We start from the raw sequence: 24104 nt of genomic DNA, 5'->3' as shown, positions 1-24104 counted from the left end.
AACACGATTTAATCCCAGTAACTAAGTAAATAAGACAATGAATTATAGTCTGGTCTTTTGTATATCGTTTGCAAAATATGGGGAGTGATATACAGTGGACCACTGTGAAGGACATAAGGAGTCTATCTTCTAAAACCTACAAACATATATATTTTTTCCACCTACAGTTAAACCAATAGTTACTTCATGTGATGTTCTTTAACATTAATGCATGTAATGTTATTTAACACTGCTACAATGGATACACGCAAGGACATGACTGGTTACTGTGGTCATGGAAAACTCAGCTGAAAGTACAACGAATTTTTATTTAACTGATATCTAAACAAAAACTAATAAATAATACAAAACTATAATAGCGATGCTGTGTATATCTTTCACTGCTACACATTGTCAATAGTTTGTGTTTTTCTGTTTGTGTCTGTGTGGTTCCTCTAACCTTGTAAAGTTAAAAAAAAAAAGTGCTATTTTCATCCCAGGTTCTGTTTTGACTCCAGTTTATTCCCACAGAGCGCTGCTTTATGTAGTAATTTTAATGAGATGGCTAACTATTATTAATTATTATTATTTATTTCTGTGGAATATCATCGTTTGTGTTTAGTTTACTATAATGTGCAAGCGTTTTTCTTCTGAAAAACTAAACATGTACTCTATTACCCATATTCCCTTGAGGCGTACTTGCGGCAGCTTTGCGACATTTTCAAACGATTTTCGCGGTTTACGGCTAGTTTACAACTTTGCTACCTCCATGGTGAGTGGAGCAAAATGTTCAACAAGAAACCCCGGAGAAACTTTCGGCAAAGAAAAGACTGCTCCAGCGACGATGAGGACCAGCCAAAGAAGAGCGAAGAAGGAGAGGAAAATCCGGAGAAAACCGCTCCAGCTGTGGTAAATAAGCCCCTTAAAGCCGCGCAGAGCCGCGGCATCACTTGCAGCTCCAAGCGGGAAGCGACGCCTCCGAAGCCGGATTCCAGTGACGGAGAAGACGGGGAGAGCGTGGAAACGACAGAAGAAAGAGAAGAGAGAAAGAAAGACCAGGAGGGGACCAAAAAGAAAGAAACCTCTGTTTTGAGTTTCTCCGATGATAAGGAAGGTAAGTAAATGTAAACGAGGCGCTTTAAGGTAAATATCTTTGACTCCTCAGCTCACTGACAACGTTAGAGCAACGTTAGGAATTTGGAAATATTAATCTCCTGTTATCTGTTGGTAAAAGAGGTGAAGATACTAAACCTCAAAGATACAGTGACAGTTCATAGAGTTCCTAGATGATTTTATCCACTGTCACTGTTTTCCCTGTCATCTGTCCACATGTATCATCTGTCCACATGTATCATCTGTCCACATGTATCATCTGTCCACATGTATCATCTGTCCACATGTATCATCTGCCCAGATGCCTCTTGAACCCCATGTGTTTTACTTTATTGGCCCCGAAGGTGACAATAGACACCATTTCCCACATATTGAGACAATGTCACACATTTTGTGTGGCTCTACTTTGCAAAAGTAAAAACATACGATCCCCCCTAAAAACGTGTGACTTATGAAGAAAAGCTGATATATGGGGGAATCCATATTGAAACCCAGTGAGGATTAACTAACAGAGCTGCAGCTGAAATACCCAACATTTAGTTTGTAGTGGTCTGATCATCCTAACAGAGGATGGCGGTTGGTGGTGATTGCCCCATGTAACAGCATATAATTCTGTTTTGTTTCACCTTCTCATAGCTGAGGAGTCTACGTTTAAATTGAAGAAGTCATCTGAGAAAGCAGTTCTGTTCCAAATTAGGAAGAAGGAGGCTCCGCCTGCCAAGACCATTGTCAGCACAGGTAGGTCCATGATGGGAACAAGGACTTTTAGAAACAGATCTTGAATACAGTATATGTGCATTAAATACACTCACTGGACAGGTGTGATATCTGTATCCAAAAGAATGCATCCATTCCATAGGAGGTGATGAGTAGGGAAGTGACAGCAACAGATCCATGTGTTCACAGGTTTTTTCCTGGTTTAGTATCTGCAGTTTAGAGATGATTTTGGTAGAGGCAATGAGGCTGTGGTAACTTATTTGACAGAAATTGATGTGTTTTCAAGTCCCTTTTGGTCATAAATAAACCAAAATGACAATTTTTCTAATCCTTTCTAATCTTAAGATTATACTGTTAAGGGTTTACATATATAGATTCTTTGCAATATCTAATGTATACCAGAACACATTTTTGGTGAGTAGACAGAATAAACATTTTTATGTCTTTTAGTTAAAATCAATGGCTTCCTGTTCTCTCTTCCACCTTCAGGGGCTGGTGGTGCTGTCTCATCATCTGCTTCACCCAGGCAAGATTATAGCAGTCAGGCATCACCACATTCTGTGGATGATGACGACGAAGATGATGATGATGATGATGATGACGATGACAAGGATAATGGGAGCAATGATGACAGTGATAGCAATGAACGTGGAGTGGGATCTCCTTCAGCCAGCTCAGCCTCAGACTCTAGCAGTTCTTCTTATACGCCCGGTATGTTTTTGTCAAAGAGAAGGACTCTCAGTTTGTTAGGACTACATGATATGATTAAAATCATCACTTGTTAATCTGGATTCATGGCTGTGTTTTTAAATTTATTCTGCTTTATTTGTGCCTGCAGTAAATATCCCCAATGCTAGAGAGATCGAGGCAGCCAAGAGACGGCGTCGTGCCAATCTAACCCAGAAAGAATTCATTCCCCTCAGTAGAGATGGCCAGAGTTCAGCTGGCAGCACACCAGATCACTACAGCAGGGAGGATGAAGATGACAGAGTCGATGATGATAATGAGCTGGATGATCACGAAAGGAGAATCGAGTTTGCCCCACGGATGAGGAGCATCAGGGAAAGAATTGCTGAGAAACTTGGTATGAGAGGGCGGGATACAGAAAAAATAGTATGAGGAGGTGAGAAAGAGAGAGAGAAATGGCAGGTGTAGAGAGAAGAAGAAAGGTGGGGAAGCAGGAAAATAAAACAATTAAAGCTGTTTAAGTTAAAAAGAAAGGTGAAATTTGTCATAATAGGCCTGTCTGAATAGTTCGTATGGATTTGAACCAAACCGTGAATTTTAAATGTCTTATTTTGTGTATTTTAGGAGAAAGTGATGGCAGTCGGTCAGGGACTGATGGGGAGGAGCAGGAACTCTGGGAAGAGACACAAATTGGGAAGGGAGTCAAAAGACGACCAGGGGAGCAGGTATGAGGGCCCATTGACAGCTTGTTTTTGATTCTCATTATTCTGTTAGCACATATCTATAAATGCTGTTACTGTAAGTTATGCACCTGTTTTATATCTTTATGCGTGTCTTTTTGCATTGTTCTGTTGTCATTGCTTTTTGTCTTTGTTCTGCTGTGTTGACATCATTTTATCCTCCTTTTATCCTGATATTTTTCATTAGAGCCCATCTGGCAGTGACTCCAGCAGCTACAGCAGCAGTAGCATAAGCAGGCGAGATAGAGGAAGACAGAAGAAGAAATCTGCAGGAGTCAAAGCTCCAAAGATGCTTCCTCCTGTCACTGTGTCAACAGTCAAGAGAAGGATCGCTGGAAAGTTAGTTTGCTCTTTATTCCACACACTATAACGATTTAAAATATTAATGACAGAACAGATAAGGATTAAATGTTTAAATGATACACTGTACAGCAGTAGTAATTCCTATTAGCATGATTCCAGAGGCCAATAAACATTACATTTGTACACTGTGCTTTTATTACTGCATGCTGCCAAAATATGCAACACACATTTCCCCCCATTGTACACTTAACTCCTCCACTTTGTAATTTTTTTTTCTTCCTAGACTTGATTCGTTGAAGGAGGTGTACAGAGCACGCCAGGCAGAGCTCAGAAGGATGGAGGGCGATGTCGAGGGTGCTAAAACCTCGTTGGAGAATCTGGAGGAAAGCTCCTCAGAGAAGCAGCTTAAGTTTTACAGGACCATGACGACTTATGTCCACAACATGGTGGAGTGTTTGCAGGAGAAGGTCAGAAAAGAAAAGTTAACATTTAAAGCAACAACTGAAAAAAAGAGTAGTTTATCTTTAAGCTTTAAATTGTTCTACTGTGTATTCATATGATATAAACCAGTACAGCATTATCTGTTTGTTTTTTTCTCAATACTTGACTAAATTATCCCAGATAAATAATCCCACAATAATTTAGGTGACTCTCCTTTTATTTGTTGAAGGTTGTTGAGATCAACTCTCTGGAGCTGGAGTTGCACACTCTGCTGTCTGACCAGATGGAGGCGCTGTTGGCTCAGAGACGAGAGAAGATTAAAGAGCAGGCAGACCACCTGCAGCAGCTTAGCTGTGAGTGAAGTGTGTGTGTGTGTGTCTCTCCACGTATATTAAAACCTACTGTGCAGTGTGTCTCAGGATGTAATATTTAAATTAACTGGATGTAATTTGTAGATATCACAGCAGAGCAGAGTGCAAGTTCAGCCAATGGATCAGAAACTCAGTGGTGAGTGTAATGAAATACCTTTCAAGATTACATTTCCTGGTTTGCTTTGTTACTTTTCTAATTTATTCTGTTCATGTATTAGAAAAATGAAGTATATGCATCCATTTGAGCAGGTACTCCATTCTAGTCTTGCACAGATATGGGTTTAATATTTGTCTCTGTGTTCCAGTGAGGAGAGCGTCGGTGTTAAAACTGAGGAAGACTTTGATATGGCTGAAGACACACAACATTCAGCAGAAGAGCAGGAGCAGCTGCAGAAGAACATAGGTGAGGCGTGGTTGTTCAGCTCTCTGTTCTGAGCATCAATTTGTAGGCGAAGGCTTTGTTAAAACGGTGTACCTTAAACACAGCGAAGTATAATACAATTAAATTCTGCAAGACTGCAATATAAATATTTTCTGTTTATTACGGCAACTCTGTTCTCTCTTTGTGGCTTTCTCTTTTAATTTCTAGGCTATAAACTTGAGAAAATCCTGATTTGCTTGATGCCTGTGTATTTATCTGTCTCTCTTTTCTTCCCCTTTCTGTGTCTGCTCCAGCTGACATACTGTTGAGGTCTAAGGCGGTATTTTCTGATGTCCAAGAAGACTTCTGCAGTGTTAAAAAGATTCTGTCTCGCTTTGAAGAATGGAGGGAATGCTACTCGGAGTCCTACCACAATGCTTATATCTCTCTGTGTCTGCCCAAGTTGCTGAACCCCATCATCAGGCATCAGCTGCTGGCGTGGAACCCTTTAAAAGTACTTGAACATGTGTACGCATACAGAGGGTTTCCCAGACATGGATTAACCCTACTCCCAGACTAAGACCTGCATTTAAAAAAAAAAAAAAAAAAAAAAAAAAAAAGTTTGTGGTCCAGGACTAGGCTTAATCCATGTCTGGGGAATTGAACTGTAAACACAGCTGCCATTAGTTATGATGTTATAATATGCAGCAATAACCATAGATTTATTGTTGTGTCTCAGGATACCAGTGGAGACTTTGAAAACCTCCCATGGTTCACAGCAGTGGAGACCTTTTGTCATGGACATGGCCACGAAGAGCTGGAGCACACAGACAGACAGACGCTGTCCAGCGTCATAGAAAGGACTGTCGTACCCAAAATGACTGGTACTGTACACTCAATGATCTGTGCTCCCCATAATTTAAGAAGCAAAAACGTCCAAGTACAGGACTGCATAGGGGTTATTGCTTTTTCATTTTTAAACTAAAATCCATTTCATGATTTAATCTGAGGCAGTATTATCTGAACATTTTTTCTTTTACTTTGCTTTTTGGTTCAGCTTTTCAGGTGATGTGGATAATCAAATCTAAATCATTTTTTAGGTCCAGAATGGATGAATCGGCTTAGGGATTTAGAATAGCTTTATGCAGCGAAATTAACAGTCCATACCAAATGAATTACCAAGTCACTCTGCCTATAGCTAATATTTTACAGTAGTCTCCCTTGCCTGATATAGTTATATTGGAACGAAGGTTTGCCTTGAATTCCTCTTAGCCTTTTATATTGATTGCTCTCTGCTGGTCTTTGAAAAATCCATATGCACATTATAATGACCTCAACTACAGACACGAGATGTGTCAAATACTGACCCTGCCTGTCTTTGTGTGTCTTTGTTTCCAGCTTATGTGGAGCTGGTGTGGGATCCCATGTCCCACCAACAGTCTGTCTGTCTGACTGATGTGTGCCACAGTCTGAAGGAGGACTATTCTATCTTTGAAGGAGAGCATACCAAGCCAGTCAAGGTAAAGCCAACACTTACACATTTTTCAAAACAAAACCCTGTTGTTGCTGTTGTTGTTTACTATTTAAAACGTGCCTATTATTTACTGGGTCGTACTTTCAGATACATATTTTGTGTATTTGTCTCCCACTCAGGCATTCACAGAGGCTCTGGTTCGCAGGCTGAGAAGCTGTGTAGATGAAGATGTCTTTATTCCCCTGTACCCCAAAAAGTGAGTTTCTGTTTGATGTGTTTACAAATGAATATCAACCAATAAAAAAGCAGGTGTTGAGTACAACACCTGCTTTTTGTATCCTTTTGTTCCTTATTTGATACAAAGAATAGTACTTCCTTGTATTAAATAAGGAAATGTATCTAAAACTCTCTTCAGTCATTAGATAAAATGGTCAGTTAAATAGTCAGATATGGTCCTTTAAACCTATTGTATTTGCACTTTATTTATACTGTCTGATCTTCTATTCAGGTTTCTTGAAGAGGCGTCTTCACCTCAGCGTCACTTCAGAGATCAGCAGTTCTGGACAGCTGTAAAAGTACTGCTCAGACATTTGTGTTGTGTCAGATTTTGACTGTATTTTGAAACTTCTCAAGCTAATATCAATTGCATTGCTTTACATTTAGCTCTTAGGCAATATGGGGAAGTGGGATTTACTGCTCCCCGAGTCTGTATTGAAGGAACTGATGCTGGACAAGCTGTTGAACCGATACCTCATGACCACACTGTGCAGCCAGACGCTGTCCAACAATGCTGTTTATGCATGCAAAAAGGTATTTGAATGCATCACCGTTGTTGGTGTTCTACATATTAGTTTGACGTTGATAATGATGCTTTATCACTCCTCGCTCCCTCCTCAGATAGCAGATGGTCTACCCCCGTCTTGGTTTAAAGGGGAGAGCACCTGTTTGCCTCAGCTCCACAATTTCAGAAACCACATAGTTCAGAAAGTTCATGCCATCTGTAAACAGCAGCCTCCCACAGATCCAAACACCAGGTAATAAAGCCTGTTTTTGTAGAAAACAGTAAGATAAGTCAACATCAAATAGATGCCCTTTTTAAATTAATTTTATATTGCTAGAGATTTTTTTGTTTCACTTGATACACAAGCTATTGGAGACTTTCCTGCAGCGTGACAGCAATATTTCTATAAAGTCATTGTCTTCATACGTTTGTGCAGATGTTCCCCACCCCACAAATGTTGTAATCAGAATCATGTGTTTCTGCTGTAGGGCTGCTGTGGTTGACCTACTAAAGGTTTTGAGTACAATCAGATGCCACGACTCCATCATGGCCATAGCAGAAAAATACCACTATGAAGATGCCATCTACTCTCATCAGCTGCTGAACCCAGAGACTGCATGAGTCTCAAAAAGATCAAAGGAAGACGGCTCAAACTGAAATACCAACCGCCTAATGTGAGGTGGCGTGTACAAAGCTGTATGCTCCACCTTGACTGAAGCAATAGTTGAGATGAACACTTGTTTGTAAAATAATTCACATTTCTACAATTTGGAATTGTGAATATGTCGCTGTTTAAACAAGATAATTGGATTTTTTTATGAATAAATGCCTTTTGTGATTGTTTGTTTAAAATTTTTGCCGTTTAAGGTGTTTAAAATCGCACAAACTTCTTTTCTCTTTAATCCCACTCCACATTAGTTTTATCACTGACATCGCTACACAAGCTACAGTCCTGTTGAGGTTTTCTTATTAAATTGTCCAGTTTCTTATGAACAGATGCTGACAAGACAGACATCTGAAGCAAGGACAGAAAGGAAGAAGATGAGCTTTCATGCTGACAGGGTGTTTTTCTTTAGTTAATACCAATATCATCTGTCAGATCACAATAAATACAGTACGCAGCACTGAGCTCAGTCAGGTCTTGCTTTAAAAAAAAAGTTAACCACATGAGGTTTACTGCATGAAATCTTTGCTTTTCTAACAATTATAATACATATTTTAGACATTACTGTACCAATAGTAAAAAATAATTGAATATACTGAAAGCCCATCAAAATCACCTGCATTATTTCAGGTTTTTGAGGGATGTTTGTGTACTAGAAGACAGCTGTAATAAAACTGATCACTTTCTATGTTACTAAAGCTCCAGATACTCCAGACCGTGAACTCGTGTGGCAAAGGTCGTCTATGAAAGAACTCTCCAAAGTGTGGTGGTATCAGTTCAGTTTTTGTTTTGTTTTTTTAAAATCAGGATTCACTTGTGATTCCAGTCTTTGAAGTTAAATGTAATTTAGAAAATACTTAAAAATAACTGCCTAAATAGGCATCTCAAGACATTTCGCGATAGTTGCCAAGTGGCAGGACTTGCTCGTAGAAGAGCTCTTAAACTTTGTTGTACTACTAGTGCAGACTTTACAATGTAAACTGACTTCACAGGAAATGCAGGTGATGTTTCTGTGATGCATGAAAAAGATACAAGACATGTAATTATTTGCGGAGTTGGCTTTATTTCTGAGCAAAGCAAAGCACACCAAAACAACCCCAAAACAGCTTGCCACGTGCACATAACGCCCAAATATGAAAAACAAGTCTACGCTGACAAAAATCCTCACTGCAGGTGAAACTAATCCAGTCAAAGGGAGCAAGGAAAAGATGTTTACAAGCCCTGTTCGGTTTCATGGAGTAACTCATGCTGTTTGATGCACAGGCAGCTGGATTCATTATTCTGACAATGCTCAAAGGTAACCGTTTTGAAGGTGAACCCCTGGAAATTCAGGCTAAAAGGAACTAGCCTTTTAAAAAAAATAAAACAAGCAATTAGTCCAACAAGCAAGGAAGATTAACTACAGTGACAGGCCAGGAAAGGTAGGGATGTACATAAACACAGCAGGTCTCTGTCCTCTACTATTGGCTTTACTTCACACAACCAGAACAAAATATGTACAGCTATCATGTTAATGCTACTTAGTATTACTGCTGTACATATAAAGCTACTGTATGCTACAACGCTTAGAGTGCACAAGTTGACTTTCCAAGAAAGAGGTGTGTTTCATGAAGTTCACCACAGCTGCAGTCCTCAAGAATCATTACAAATCTACTGCAAATAGTAATATTTTCTTTTAAACTGAAGGGAGCATGCAATTTTCCCCTTTCCTCGTGTCCAATTAGTCCCATTCTGTTTAAAGTGAATCCCAGTTGTGTGGCAACATAAACAAGACTCTTTTTATTCCATTTGTTGCACATAGAAAATGTGTCTAACCAATTTCTTTTAGTCTGATTATAATGTAACATGCTTTCTTTACCATTTGTGTTTAAAGACGTGAAGTAAATCCGGTTCTTTCCAGAATTCCTTTTTCAAGTCGCCAGAAATTGTGTTAGTGGAGGACCATGCGAAACCCATTTGTTTTACCGCCCTTGGCTAGAAAACACTGCCACAGTTGTGCTTTCTTGTTTTGCAAGCAGAACTTTAATACATTCAAGCTGAAAAGAGACAGGCAAGTTTCTGACTAAGTGAAAAGAATAAATGTCGAAAATAACACCAGAAAAAACCCCCAAAAAACAATACCAGGACTTCATCTGAAACTCATCTGTCTTGTGATTAAACAGCTCTCTTCCAATGTTGGAAACTTTTCACTTCCTGTTATGCATATTAGTAAGTGCTCACAAAAACCTGGAGAACGGCAGCAGGGAGAGAACAAACTTTAGATGACAGAGAACTGGATGCCGTGCTTGTTGAGGCGGTCGACTAGTGTGGTCTTTGCAAACACAGCTCCTGGAGTATAGACTCCTCCCCTGGAAAATGTACAAAATTAACTGTATTAGACCAAGTCCCAGAAATATCACCAAGTGAGAGTCACGCATTGACTAATATTGAATCATGACAGTGACTCGAATGGTGGAGCAATATATGACATTTTTCACATTCTCGCGCACACATTTTGAACTTTGAAGCCGTTTTACACTAATACATCCTCACATTTCACAGCAGCATTTAACAGCATGCAGACTTCCATCTGGTTTATGAGTAAATTCAGTCATCCATTTTATTTGGGAGTGAGTTTAAATTATTATTTACATAGACTGCTAAGATATACTTGATATGTTTTGTCATGTGATAAAGGCAGAGTACATCCTGGAGAGATCGCCAGTCTATTGCAGGGCTATCACAGAGAGTGAGCAGCACAGTGATGCTGCACTGCTTCCTGTGCGAAGTTTGCATGTTCCCCATGTGCTCTAAATTGACCTTACATGTGAATATGACTATGAATGGTTGTCTATCTCTCTTAGTTATCCTATGCCAGGTGGTATAGGCTTAAGCCCCTCCCTGTGACCCTGAATTTTATAAGCTGGAGAGGGAGGTTGGGTGGATGAATGTTGTAGTTCGTAATTGAGTGTGAAGTCACATCCAGGTCAGGCGGTAGATGTGGGGGAGTGTTGACTCACTTTTTAGGCAAGGCTGCAGCTTCATTGAGAAGGGTTAGAGCAGCTTGAACCATGGCGATGGGCGTGGCCACATATCCAGCCTCTGAATAACAGAAAGAAAAATTACTTGGATTAGACTTGGATTGCAAAGGAAGGCCAGGCTGGCTACCTGGGCTAATTTGTATTCCTTTCACTCCAGAGAAATGGTGCCATGTTTCCTGTTTCCAAGGACTTTTAAGAGTCTGCTGCATGGTGATTGCATCAAAGACAAAATCTTGTCTTTGATGACCCTTAATTTCAGATTACCTGGTCCTTGAACCCGTGTGCGGATTTTGGCGCTAGGTTTTTCTTGGGAGGTGTCCTGTTCCTCAGTGTAGCCCTCTCCATAGAAGGTAAACTGGAAGGATGAAGCCTCCATCTAAAACATGCCAGAAAACAGAACACCTTCTTTTTAGCAGACATAACCTTTTTTGTTCTGTTTTTATTTTCACATGGATATAAGATTAACTGTAGAGTCTGCGAGCCTCAGACTGTTTGTGCTTTACCTGCTTCCTAGTTGGTCCAGCCTTCGAAAACATTCCAAAGGAGAAGAACTCTGGGTACTAAAGGCAAAGATTAAAAACAGAGATGAGTGTCACAGCATTTCCAAACACCCATGATGTATTTTATACTGTACAGTTACAGTCGACTGATATTATAAATGCAGTAAACCACATTTTGTGTTAGCTTACTTTGATGAGCAGATTCCGTCCAAAACTGAACTTGACCAAGAACAAGAACATCATGCCAGCAAACAACATTTTGATGATGTTTCCGATACCTCCTATTCCTGCATATGCGCCATACTGGACCTGCAGTTTATGAGAGGCAGTGAAATAACAAGCGGCACAAATGTGAAAAAACAAAATTGTTGTGTCCTGGACACCACGTCGTCACATGAGATTTTACAAGTGAATCAGCAGTAGACATTTAACACAAGTACAATGTGTGTAAAGCGGTCCCCGGATGTTAAATAAAAACAAAGATATTAAAGAGAAACTAGCTAGTAAATAAATAAAAGACTGACCGGAGTGGCTTGACATTCCTCCGCCAGGAAGCGCTGAGTTCTCTTCACAACAGAGGGATCTGAGCCCATGAAGGGCACAGAGTACTGCTGGAGCTCATTACAGTAGAACAGCGCTCCCCTACAAATACAAGCATTTCAGTGATTACACAAAATTATGTGTGGGGCAAGGTGTAATACATGCATTTGTGCACTATGGGACTGTAGAATCTAACATAGAAATGATCTTTCTGTTATATCAAACACACGCTCATATATGCATCTACACATCAGTTTACATCCTATCAGAGGAATCATCAGATCTGTGTTATTAGCTGCTTGCATGCACACAGTGGCTCATAACTGCTGCCAGCTATGCTCTTGAAATGGGACAGGTAACAAATTAATACTATATATACACTAATCAGTACCAAAGTATTGCTAATCCCTTATCCAAATGGTGTTGCTAAAGATTTATATGTAATGTTAATTCATTCTAACATGGTTTATGTTTTTAACTTACTAACCCACTAACCCACCACCACCACAATGTTTAAACCGCTGGTGTTGAGCGATCACATTTAAAGATGCCGTGCGGCAGACAGAAGTATTTAGTATCCTCTGTGAAAAAATGTAGTTGCACACGATAAATGTAGAAACGCCACAAGTACTGCATTTTTTTAATATCTGAACATGGATGCTGTACCGGCATCTTCCATGCATACCTCCACATGAAGCCATCTCAGCCTCAAGTCAAGGTAACACACACTGCTGAATAGTATCAGCTTCAGAGTACTGATAAGTACTGGTATTGACATAAGAATGAATAAAATTCTAACAACCATCCTTCATACTGTCTCCAGACTGTTTTTTTATGTTCATCCACTGCAATATTTACTCTGAGGCAGGCAATTTGATGCAAATCAAAAAATACTTTAAATTAGCTTTGTGTACCTGCGTTTAAGCTTTGTGCCAACCGTGGGGAGAGGTTTGTGATTAAACTTTCTCCTAAGACTCTGAAGCTTCTGGCTGTCAGCAAATCCATAGATGGCTGACTGCCATGTGCCATCATGGATACACCCGCCCTGTCAGAAGAAAACAACACGCACACACACACGTGAAATAAGAAAATATGGAGACCATATGTAAAAATTACTGAGCACAAGTACAGAAGAACGTGTGTAATGAAGCTTAAACAACAAGCTGGTTCACAGATACATACCTCAGCTCCTGCACTGACAGTCAGGAAGCTCTCCACGGCAGTCAGTGTGCCTGTGGATAAACAAATACACAAGTTTATATCATTAAATCATTAACTCCATAGCCCTGTCAAAGAGGGCTTAAATTTGAATAATATTGTGTATATGAACATGTATACTGAATGTGTAGACTGTGTCACTATTTGCATACCCTTGAACTGGTCTCTGGTGTAGAGGACCCCCATGTCTGCAGGAATGGAGTCAAATCCACAGCTCCCAATGATGTACACACCTTTTTCAGCTGCCTGGCTGCTGTAGTTCAATTGCATGCCCTCCAGAAACTAGATAACAGCAGAAAGAAACTCAAGTTAAGGCACACGCACGCAGACACGCGCACGCATGCACACAGACGCACAAAAAGTCTTACATTTCTAAGATTTTTTTAAAACCTTTTTGCAAAATGTTGCATTTTTTAATTAAAGCATGAACAAGACAATTTGCCAAAAACACCTAAATATACTGTCACTGGAGGAAAGATTTTTTTATTTTTATTTTACAAATGCAAAAAACACCATGTTCTCAATTCTTAAGGAGGGTTATATTTCATGTAGCTTTCATGCAACCTTTTGGAAATGAGAAACAGTCAGGGAATACACATAAACCTAATAAAAACTAAATTCGCGTCACCAAAGCGTCTGCATCTGTGTTGCAGTAGGACTTATTGCGTCACACATGAGCACCTGACAGTAAGGCAGCTGTTGCTGTCATGGGACCCAGTGAGAAATAATTTTGTCTAACCAGCTGCAGCATCAAACTCAGCACATCTCCCATTTATTTCTAAACAAAAGCTGAATGTTAGCTTTGTGCACAGTTCTAAATCATGTTTACCAGTGTGTGTGTGTGTGTGTGTGTGTGTGTTGTCCTCAAGCCAACATCAAACCCGAGGAACCCTTCATACATTACAGTACAAACCTGAGGCTCCCCACTGATGTCAATATGGTGTGCTCCATTTTCCACGCAGGCTTTGACCACTGGCTCCCCATAGAATCTGTACTATAAACACAGACAGAAACTAATTAAATTACTTAATTTTCACAATTTTAAAAACTGGCCATTTTCCCCACTGCGAAATCGTTGTGCTACACAGGTGAAAATCCATCTTCTCCAACACACATCAAGTAGCATTTGCTCTCAGGTACCAGTGTCTTTGCTCTCCCTAATTGTTCAACATGAAACGATCTCTCACTGGCTTTTCACACAAAAACAATTTGCAGCAAATCCTGTTGAACGTGTTCACTTCGTTGCCAGGTGTTAACACACTGGTTTATTTTAGATACGCAAGCAAAACCTAATATAAAAACAACAGATAGGCCAGAAATACTACATCTGTAAAGCTTATGGTGTGAAGTTTTTATTATATGAAAGTCATGAAACTTACAGACAGTGACTATGGATAATAAATGGACTGCACCAAACGGCACCATTTACTGGACAGGCAGCAACATTTGATGAAAACCTTTCCTGCTTCATGCTTCATGTGTTTGTTACATTTGGCTTGAGCTCCTTAATGCATTATATTAGATTTTAATTTATTAAGCTTTGAAATTCTATTTGTGCATTAAAAAAATCTTTCTGATACTGTTATCAATCAAGGTTTTCATGTAGTGGCCGCTGAAACACGGTAATGTGTTTTAACCTTGGGGATAAATAAAAGACTAGCTTAATTTATCCAAGTCCAGTATATCCAAATAATTTTGATGTTAAGTTGACATTTAAAGATTTTTCTTAATTTATTGATATTCTGTGCAAGGTTTATTAAAGTTAAACTACAAAGACCAACTTGCAGAGCAGGTTCACCTCTTTGTAAACAACACTTCCAGTTGCAGTTCCTGAGAACACTACAATTAACACCTGTAGTGTAGATCAAGTTTTTTATCTCTTGTAATAATCAATGCATTACATTATTGCTCCTTTGTGAAATTCTAGCTAGGGAAGCAAATGGGAAAAACAACAACAACCCAAACTGTGTTGTTGGCTTCTGTGTCTGAGTTTGAAGAAAGCTGGCAGGGTGCTGCTGTGCATTACAATTGTGGTTACTGTAGTCAAAGAATTTGATTTAAAAAAAAACAAAAAAACAAAAAACAAAAACCTGAATGATGCACAGGATGCAATTCAGTGGTGCTGGAAACCCACTCTTCATTCCAACTTTAACATAATGCTAGCTATTGTGTGCTACACGTCAGTAGCCTTCATTGTGTGAATGTAAGCTGAAGTGAACGCTGCTTTGAGTGTGTGTGTGTGTGTGTGTGTGTGTGTATAAGAGAAAGACAGAGATTCAAAGAAGGAGAAAGAGAAAGAGATGGGGGTGATAACTTATTCTTATGCCAAAGCAGGATGCCATCACACTAATCTTGGCAGTTTGTGTGAGAGAAAACTAGTTTATATCATGATATGGAGCAAGTAATAATACACAAACACAAGCTTCTGTGGAACTGTCAACTTACAGGCCCGACGCAGTTGAGAACAATCACAGCCTGTTTGCACATGGCTGTAAGGGAGTCTGGTTCCCCGACATCTGCCACGATGATGTCCACCTCTGCCCTCAGCTCAGGCTTACCTACACACACACACACACACACACACACACACACACACACACACACACACACACACACACACACACACACACACACACACACACACACACACACACACACACACACACACACACACACACACACACACACACACACACACACAAGTAACAGCATTTTCATTCGTTTTCACCAATCAAAGTCCAGTTATGGAAGTCCAATGAATATGTCTGGCAGCATATTCACAGGCAGTGCTATTACACCCCAGCTATCACACTACTATCCGAGCAAATATGCAAAGTCGGTCACTTATTTTTGTCTGTGTAAACATTTTCTGTCATACTGTTAAAATTACAAGAAGGAGCTATGATGATTGTTTCAAACTGGATGAAATGAGGGACTGCATAAAGGTCCAGAACATGAACTGTGTTAACTGGGAATGAGGAAAAAGCTACTCTAGTAAAGTCTATGACTAAAAACATGAACTTGTAAATGATTATAACAGGTAAAAATTGAAGCCAGCCTCCTAAAGGAATATGAAAGTTTTGCCCTGATGAGATAAGCCTAGTTTAGTCAAATGAATATAAAAGGCCCCAAGTCATTTTACAGTCTGACAGAACAGCAAGTGGTCACAGACACACATCTGTGGAGAATGAAGATGAAAAATATTACTTATGTGTAAAATATACTGGTTTGTTATTCCTGAGTTTGAGTTTTAACCAATAGACGTGCAAATGTGTGAGAACTCTGTACACCATTCGAGTGAAAACGAGGACAACATAGCGTAAAAGAATGCAGATGCTGCACAGGCTGGAAGAAATATCTTGAATAACTAAGACATTAAACAGCATGAGTAATTTTAAAATGTGCCACTGTAACTATAGAAAGCCTCTAGAAGACAAACAAACACATAAGCCATCTTCAGTGCTCACTGAAAGGCTGGACTAGTGTGCTGTCATGGACGGGGATAGTACAGCGAACTGGTATGTTCCATCAGCTGTTGCACACTCCCTGAAGAGAAAGCCGAAGAGGATTGGACAATAGAATAACAATCTAATCCTTTGGAAACTTGAATCACTATAACAACAACAGAATAGCTCCCTGATCTTCAGCTAGTGATGGACTCAATTATCCATGTTTAGCGTGTTGCATAGATACAAATCATCAACCTGGAAACTTACTGCCATTCTAAATATGTTTAGTATATATCTGTTATTCCACACCACATTTTTGAATGCATTCCTGTGAATAGTATTTCTATTTCTGCTCAGTGACTGCAGCAGCAATGGCAGAATTCCACATGCTATTGATTATTCGACATATAAACTGATGATATTTTACTTGGATTTTCTGTTTGGGAAAATAAGACATTCTGTTAGATAAGAAAATAATTGTGCGACGCATTCCTAGTTTCTTCCTCTGAAGGAATTAAACTGCACTATTTTGTTTGAAATGTTAATTAAAATAATGCTTATTTAGTTGATCAAGCAATAAGAGGCCGAGATAAGAACAATTTACAGCTTACTGTTTTAACAAGGGGTAAAACTACTTCATAAACACTTTCATTTGATTATTTGCAAGCTGATTTAAGCATGTAACCAAATATAGTCATAGATTTTGAATTTTAACAGAGCAAAGTATCTTATTTATAGTAGAAGAAGAATTATTAAGGATTAACCTTTGGTTGCAACATCAGCTTTACTGTACTTTGAGTTGAGAGTTAAGGGTCAAAGTCACAGCAAATTCAATGTAACCCTGGCAATGTAACCCTGTTTTAAGAAAACAATAACTGTAGCTGTAACTGTAAACATTTTTTATTATTATTTTTAAATTGCAAACAACACAAACAACCCTTTGTGAAGACATCCCAGCGTCAATAAGCATATGCGCTCATTTCTCCTCCTCAGTATAAGTGCATGCATTTCATCTATAGCTTTATTTTATTATGTAAACAGTCTGTAAGTACGGATTTGTGTTTTTCCAGTTTTTAAACATTTTAATTAAATGAAATGAAAATTAAGTCAACAAGAATACCTTTATTTTAGTGACTATCTGCTTGTATATGCACAGTTTATGGGATCAATCGGATACATACTGAGTGCTCCGGCGGCCTGCTCCAGAACTTTTTCCAGCTTCTGTTTGCTCCTACCGGCCACGGCCCACTTCAAGCTCCCCTTTGGACCCTCGGACGCCGTCCGGGCCACCTCTTCTACCACAAACTGACCCGTAAACCCGGAGGCTCCGAAGATAACCAGATGGTACGGCCTGCTTGAAGATGTTTCCACACGCGCCATAGTGACAGCAGACAAGCTGGATAAGCTCGCACAGACACCTGCAGCCTTTGCACCAGGATCCTGGATCCAGTCTGACAGCCTGGCAGACTGCGTGCGTTTTTACGGCGCTCCTTGGTCTACTTCCGTAGCAGGATAATATGCTAATATGCTAGTAGATATTGACAGCAGTGGGAGTTTTTAGCTGTTTAAACAATTTCTTCCGAAGGAACTGGAGTTATTATATTATATTTAGGACAAAATTCTATTTATTGTTTAGTTTTCTGCGAAATATGTGTAACTTATATTGATTTATTCCTGTTTTTGAAAGTGTTTCTGCGCTAGCCATATCAGGCCGACTACTTCCTCGAGTGTTCTGATTGGCCTACGCAGTAGTCGCCTGTCAGTGACGAAAGCAACTGCGTCTTTAACACCACGAGTGTTGCAAAAACAGGGCACGCAGGGTCAGGTCAGGATGCGGTGGGCTCAATGTCACAGAGTTTTTTCAGCGAGCAGATAGACGAGAGTAAACGTTAAAGTCTGGATGTCTTCAGATTTGAAGCAACTGCTGGATAATCTGCAGTGAGGTATGCTCGCGTTTTTCACTATTACATAACCGTTTGATATGATAGCTTTAAGAGAGGTTAGCGCACTGCTAGCCTCTCGGCTAACAACTTTAGGTTTTAAAAATGTCTCTCGGGTTCAGGTTGTTTTGCGCCCTTTTGACAATCACACAATATGTGTGAGCTCCACTCTAAACTCTACTGTGATGTTGATAAGGTTAAGTAATAGTCAGCACGTGTTAATATGCTTATGAAAACTCACCCACGTGCTATCAGATGGGATTGTTCTGATTGGGGTGCATCGGTGTTTGCCAGTGTACAAAATCGTGAAATTGTCTATGCTAGCGGTCGATTATTTTATTATACACTCTTGAAATTGGGTATTTGACCACCAAGCTGAGCAAGAGTAGGTAAAAGAAGAATGTGTGAGAAATGACATTTAGTCTTACAACGTATTCGTGTTTCTACGTATGTTTTTTGTTTTCTTCTCCCCCTTATTGTCTCATCTTTTCTAAACTTAATATCAATTTCCATAGTTATGTTGCTGACACAGCTCTAACGGTCTACCAAACCTCCCACCGGTCTCTCACCCACGCCCCAGTATTTGCCTTCAGGAAATCTAATCCTTGTTCTCCAGCGTCTTTGAGAGGTTCCCCTTATAGGCACCAAATCCGACTTTTTTCCAGATGTTATACTTTTTCCCTCCCCTTTGAAAACTTCTCAGTTCCTCCATCCCTGTGGGGTTAAGAGCCTGAGTGTTCACACCTTGGAAACGTCTCGCAACTCATTACTTTGGTTTTCCTCTGAAGTCCATCCATGCCATTCCCTTTCCTGTCTGAAAATGCACCTGTTTAAACGAGCATATTTACTCTTCATGTCTTCCACATTTTTATATGTTAACTTGTTTTATTGATTTGATATTTTCTTTTTGTATACTTATGTGTTTAACTCTTCTGCATAAGGTGACCTTGAGTGTGCCCTAAAATCAAATGTATTATTGCCTTTAATAATATTTAATGTCATTATAGTTATTGTGATTCTTCTTTTCTCTTTCTGTGCTGTAGCCTCTCATAAAGGTTATCCACCATGTCCACCCAGATTTGCAGAGTGGTGGAGCGACTGCTCCGCTCTGCTTGCTGCCATACTGTCAGAGGTCAATCTTGTTTGAGCAAGGCGGTGTTGACCCCTGTGGGTCCCTCTGGCCTCTGTGCCTCTGGTGTGTCTGTGCTTCAAAGGAGGGCCTACAGTCTGGACTCCCTGTCTTTGGGTCCCGGTCGGCCCTCACTTGGTCCAAACTCTCAACAGCCCCGTTCAGAAAGGACGTCCCCCTCTTCTGCACTCACACACAGGAACCTGTCTGCTGTAGCTGTACAGGTAGATAATTTATTTTGGCTCTGATTGAAGACTATAGCCATATACTGCATTTCTATTGGTTGTAATTGTATGTTTCACTTTCATACTTGTATCTATTATACTTATATGTAGCATTGTGGTCTATGATAAACTTTATTTTTTGCTGCTATTATCTGACAGTATCTGCATTCCTGTAGGTACAATACAATCTGCACAAAATCAGCATATTTTGCTGGATTTGAGGTTGTTGTAGCTTTTTAAGGCTACTTGATCCACTCAATGTGTACAAAAAAGTATGCATTCCTGGAAAATGCATGCATACATCAGTTGTTTTTTGTTTTTGTTTTTCATAAATTAATGAAAACAACTCAAGTTTTTTAGTATAACTTGAGCTCTTTATACTGACAGTGCTGTTGACCCACTGTGTGCATTTGTGTGTTCTTACAGGGCCAGTGTCGTCCTCTGTGCCAGTATGATTTCCTGGACCTTGGGGAGGTAGAGGAGAATGTACGACGGGCTCAGGCCTGCAAAAAAATCAGACACTTCATAGTGGACCCGGACCTGGCTAATCTGGTAGCACAGCATCTAGGACCTGATCTACAAGATGCTAAAACTGTTATCTTTGAATGTAATCCAGGTATGGGTTTATCTCTACAGTGTTGAGCAGCATTCTTCCATCTCTGCATAGATGATGACGACAAACTTAGTGTTTTTTTGTTTGTTTGTTTTTGTAATTTTTTAAACACATTGATATATTCAAATGTTATACTTTCTTATTATTGATGCATTTGTGCTTGCCTTTTTCAGGTCCTGGGGTATTGACTAGGACTCTGTTAAATGCTGGAGCTCAGAGAGTTGTTGCTCTTGAAGGTGATAGGTCTTTTCTACATGACCTGCAGGTAACTTTAACATCTCCAATCATAATACTGGTTTTTGTATCTTTACAAATTGTAAAGTGTCATATGTCACCAGTTAATATTTCTCGTTGATGTATAATCCACACAAATAAACGTTCCCCTTTCTAGGAGCTAGAAGGCCAGCTTGATGGTCAGCTGGAAGTAGTTCACTGTGACTACTTTAAACTAGACCCCATTGGTCTTGGTAATGTGAAACCCCCAGCTATGTTCACCGATAAACTCTTCACTGACCTGGGAATCTCAGAATCTGCTTGGACTGATGGTGAGGAAAAACATAATAAGGATTTTTATCCTTCCCCTCCCACAGCAAACTACTTACTTTTGTGCTCAATAGTGCCTTGAATCCTAATTGGAGCAGACAAAATGTAAAAATTTCATAACAGGAACTTTTTCAGTCTTGAAATATATATTTTTAAAAAAGGAATAAGCTCATACTTTTGTTTACAGCTTTTAACACATTTTACAGCATTGCATGAGTTTTGTACCAGCCCATTAAAGGTTGTCTTTTGGTAAAATGCCTTTGTCTAGACATCCCAGTGAAGGTGGTGGGAATCCTGCCGCATCGTAATGAGCGTGGCATGCTGCTGAAGATGGTTTATGCTTTGTTTGAGCGGCTGTCTGTCTACAGATATGGAAGAATAGAGCTCAACCTCTTCATAAGCGAGAAGGAATACCTGGTAATTGAACAACAGTATTTTAAGATGTGTAGAAATGACTGTGTTAGAGTACAAATTAGCCTGTATTTTTGTGTTAATTGGATGGATGATGTAGATTAAACATATTCTTGTACTTCCTGATGTGTTTCAGGGGCAGCTTTAACCTAAGTTGCATCTGTACTAGTCTTCCCTGCATTATCATATTCATGCTGATAACACAACCTGTAGTTGCGACGAGTGTCTGCTCACTCATTAATCATTAATCTGACTTTCTTTAATCCTTGTGTAAAATATCCAACAACGGTTATCTCTCCATCAGAAACTGGTGGCGCGTCCTGGTGAAATGATGTACTACAGAGCCTTTGGCGTCCTCTGGCAGATGGCCTGTGAGATTGAGCTACTGCACAAGGTACAGTATGAGGCAGAGCACTTTCTGTTAATGCAGTTGTGCAAAAACCAGTGATTTAAACAGATGTTTTATAGAAATGTTTGTTATTTTTGTCTCTGTGTAGGCGCCGTGGGAGTCATTTGTGGTGTCATCAAAGCAAGGCGTACCTAGCTCTAAAGGCAAGGTAAGGAAGGGAATAGGCTCAATAACGGTAATTGGGTAACCTTGATTGTATTTTATATTTATGGTAAATGGCCTGTATTTGTATAGCCCTTTACTTAGTCCCTATGGACCCCAAAACGCTTTACACTACATTCAGTCATCCAACCATTCACACACTGGTGATGGCAAGCTACATTGTAGCCACAGCTGCCCTGGGGCGCACTGACATTTCCCCTCGTCCTCTCCTCAGCTTCCAAATGATCACCTGTGCCTGGTGCGTCTGCGCCCACGGGCAGATCTGTTCTCTGCAGGACTGACTCCCTCCAACGCATCAACTCTACTGATGATGATCAAACAGTGTCTGGCAAAGAGGAAGGTCAAGCTCATTGACAGGCTCAAGTAAGCAGTGCACACACTGAATTGTAGAGATTAAATAGCCAAAATACTGCACATGTATTAGAGATGTGCTCTTACTGTAACAACTGTACACACACCAGTTTAACACCGGTCTAGTTACTTTGAAAAAACCCCTACATTTCCACACATTTGAGAGCTTTTTTTTTTTTTGTTGTTGTTGCCAACGTTCTTTCCAATTCAACAAAACACGCCTTTGTGCTATTAATAACATGAACCAAAGTGTACTGGTTATTTGATTATTCCAGGGTGGATGCTCTTACTTTAGAAAAGTACCATAATTGAATCCAGAGATCTGTTTCTGCAGAATCTTCGTCAAAGTCTTAAATGTCTTTGAAAGTTTCAAATATTTGGGCATTTCCAGGATTTATAAGCTACACAGGATGATTTTTGTCTTGAGAGGGGGAAACATTTAGGACAGTTTGAGCAAGTATTATCTGTGCAGTCTCTTCAACTGTAATACACCATGCCTTTAGTGCTTCTTACAGAAGTTAGGACCATTTCCATTTAAAGAAAACAACAGTGGACAAAATCTGAGCTGCCAATCATTGGTGAGTGGTTTTAAGCTTCTTTTGCTATTCCTTACTGTGTCTCTTATTTTTTGTTTTCCAGTCTCTGGTCACCAGACAGTGGCAGTAAACTGTTATCAGAGATGGGCATGTCGGAGGACATACTGACAGGCCACGTTTTTCCAGAGGAGTATCTTAGACTGTTCCAGCTGATGGACAAGAGCCAGGAATTCACACAGAGCTGGCTTTATGAAGAAATCTTGGAGAACACACAGAGGGAGGGTTGGGGCTAAAACCTAGACAAACAGACCATATATGTATAGATTTACAGTGTGCATACAAACACGTGTGATATACTGATGATGTAATATAGATGATGATGATGATGATGATGATAATATAATATGTGGCAGAACTTAGAGATGCAGTTGTGATGTTATCACGGTTGTATTTGTTACTGAAATGATTTAAACGTGACTGTGACAAACTCCACAAACTTCAGGGCTGCGGAGGAAGGACGTCAAATAAATGTTTTGATAAAGTGAGATTCCCAAGAGGTGCGATTTTAGAGAAACACACTTAAATATGACACTTTTCTTTAGCAATGAGAGAAGGGGAAGAATGCTACTGTAATTAAAAGTAAAAACCGGTCTTAACAGTTAAGTTTCTGCATTATTACCAGAATCTCTCTTAACACCCAAATGGGTTCGTTCAAAAGAGGATACAAAATTTTGCATGTGCTGTAATCGATGACTAGTACCGCTGCAGTTTTACTGAACAAAACCCCCAAGGTTTTGATACATAATCAAGGAGTGCCGAGTGGCGTCTGTCTTGTATATTTTTGTGTAATCAGTTGCAAGTCCATAAGCTAAAATGTGTGTAATGCTATGTTTTCAGGACTGTGTGAGCTGTGAATGTGATGATTTCTAAACTGATCATTAAATCAGAATTTTCATATGTGGAGGAAAAAAAATAACTTAGTGTTGTTTGAGTTTATTTTTGGACCAGTGTAGATGCTTTGGACTGACTAAATTAATTACTTTGCTATCCTGATCATTGAAAACCTGTTGATTTTAGTTTTGTTTATACAATAATGTGCTAATACCTCATACAAGTGTCTGGTTTTATGTAATACATCTGTAGCAAAAAAAACAAAACAATTATGAAATAAATAATTTTACAGTATTTTTTTTTTTCCAACTGATGAGCATTATTGAAGCTAATTTTTTTTTTTTTTAAATGGCAAAAAGCGTCAGTCTTTGTGCACATACTTTTTCGTCTATCACAATAACATAAAATGTTAGCTGCTATTTCAGATAACATTTTAAGCTTTTTGAGACCAAAAAAGGGAGGGGGGATTTTTCTCATTGTGTAGGACGAGGTACAAGAGATTTGATTTTATTACCGAGTCTACAGTTCGATGCAGTC

At 39.5% G+C, this 24104-nt stretch overlaps 3 protein-coding genes across 3 annotated transcripts; 2 read left to right on the top strand and 1 right to left on the bottom strand.

The window, feature by feature from the left end:
* Nucleotides 1–727: 727 nt before the first annotated feature.
* gcfc2 (GC-rich sequence DNA-binding factor 2) lies at nt 728–7791 on the top strand. Its single transcript, XM_006779930.3, has 18 exons — nt 728–1093; nt 1729–1830; nt 2299–2520; nt 2648–2893; nt 3121–3221; nt 3424–3575; nt 3823–4006; nt 4210–4333; nt 4436–4487; nt 4657–4754; nt 5027–5226; nt 5452–5596; nt 6111–6232; nt 6366–6442; nt 6695–6761; nt 6850–6996; nt 7084–7220; nt 7456–7791. The coding sequence occupies exons 1-18, from the start codon at nt 766–768 to the stop codon at nt 7586–7588; spliced, it is 2637 nt and encodes an 878-aa protein (XP_006779993.2). The 5' UTR covers nt 728–765; the 3' UTR covers nt 7589–7791.
* Nucleotides 7792–8674: 883 nt separating this feature from the next.
* On the bottom strand, nt 8675–17916 carry LOC102795309 (saccharopine dehydrogenase-like oxidoreductase). The gene is made up of 12 exons (XM_006779929.3): nt 17540–17916; nt 15355–15467; nt 13823–13903; nt 13062–13191; nt 12874–12923; nt 12606–12736; nt 11676–11793; nt 11341–11460; nt 11155–11211; nt 10916–11027; nt 10631–10712; nt 8675–9979 (listed from the first exon to the last, which is right to left on the bottom strand). Exons 1-12 carry the CDS (start codon nt 17736–17738, stop codon nt 9889–9891), a joined length of 1284 nt encoding a protein of 427 aa, XP_006779992.2. The 5' UTR covers nt 17739–17916; the 3' UTR covers nt 8675–9888.
* Nucleotides 17917–18149: 233 nt separating this feature from the next.
* tfb2m (transcription factor B2, mitochondrial) lies at nt 18150–23652 on the top strand. Its single transcript, XM_087835122.1, has 10 exons — nt 18150–18301; nt 19342–19651; nt 20078–20267; nt 20438–20529; nt 20656–20809; nt 21076–21224; nt 21523–21612; nt 21716–21775; nt 22004–22152; nt 22780–23652. The coding sequence occupies exons 2-10, from the start codon at nt 19364–19366 to the stop codon at nt 22967–22969; spliced, it is 1362 nt and encodes a 453-aa protein (XP_087691248.1). The 5' UTR covers nt 18150–18301; nt 19342–19363; the 3' UTR covers nt 22970–23652.
* Nucleotides 23653–24104: the final 452 nt, after the last annotated feature.

This window comes from Neolamprologus brichardi, chromosome 1 (genome assembly GCF_056152115.1).
Source record: "Neolamprologus brichardi isolate AB-2024 chromosome 1, ASM5615211v1, whole genome shotgun sequence".
Taxonomy (NCBI): Eukaryota; Metazoa; Chordata; class Actinopteri; order Cichliformes; family Cichlidae; genus Neolamprologus; species Neolamprologus brichardi.
Note: the sequence above shows the minus strand (reverse complement) of the source record. Positions and strands in the feature narration are given on the sequence as shown.

Coding starts and splice junctions, on each gene's coding strand:
- gcfc2 (XM_006779930.3), top strand. CDS start 766: ATGTTCAACAAGAAACCCCGGAGAAACTTTCGGCAAAGAAAAGACTGC. Junction 3,222..3,423: donor AAAGACGACCAGGGGAGCAG/GTATGAGGGCCC, acceptor ATTTTTCATTAG/AGCCCATCTGGCAGTGACTC. Junction 5,227..5,451: donor TGGCGTGGAACCCTTTAAAA/GTACTTGAACAT, acceptor GTTGTGTCTCAG/GATACCAGTGGAGACTTTGA.
- LOC102795309 (XM_006779929.3), bottom strand. CDS start 17,738: ATGGCGCGTGTGGAAACATCTTCAAGCAGGCCGTACCATCTGGTTATC. Junction 11,794..12,605: donor GGCACAAAGCTTAAACGCAG/GTACACAAAGCT, acceptor TTGTATTTGTAG/GGGAGCGCTGTTCTACTGTA. Junction 11,461..11,675: donor AGGAATGTCAAGCCACTCCG/GTCAGTCTTTTA, acceptor CATAAACTGCAG/GTCCAGTATGGCGCATATGC.
- tfb2m (XM_087835122.1), top strand. CDS start 19,364: ATGTCCACCCAGATTTGCAGAGTGGTGGAGCGACTGCTCCGCTCTGCT. Junction 20,530..20,655: donor CTTTTCTACATGACCTGCAG/GTAACTTTAACA, acceptor TCCCCTTTCTAG/GAGCTAGAAGGCCAGCTTGA. Junction 20,810..21,075: donor AGAATCTGCTTGGACTGATG/GTGAGGAAAAAC, acceptor GCCTTTGTCTAG/ACATCCCAGTGAAGGTGGTG.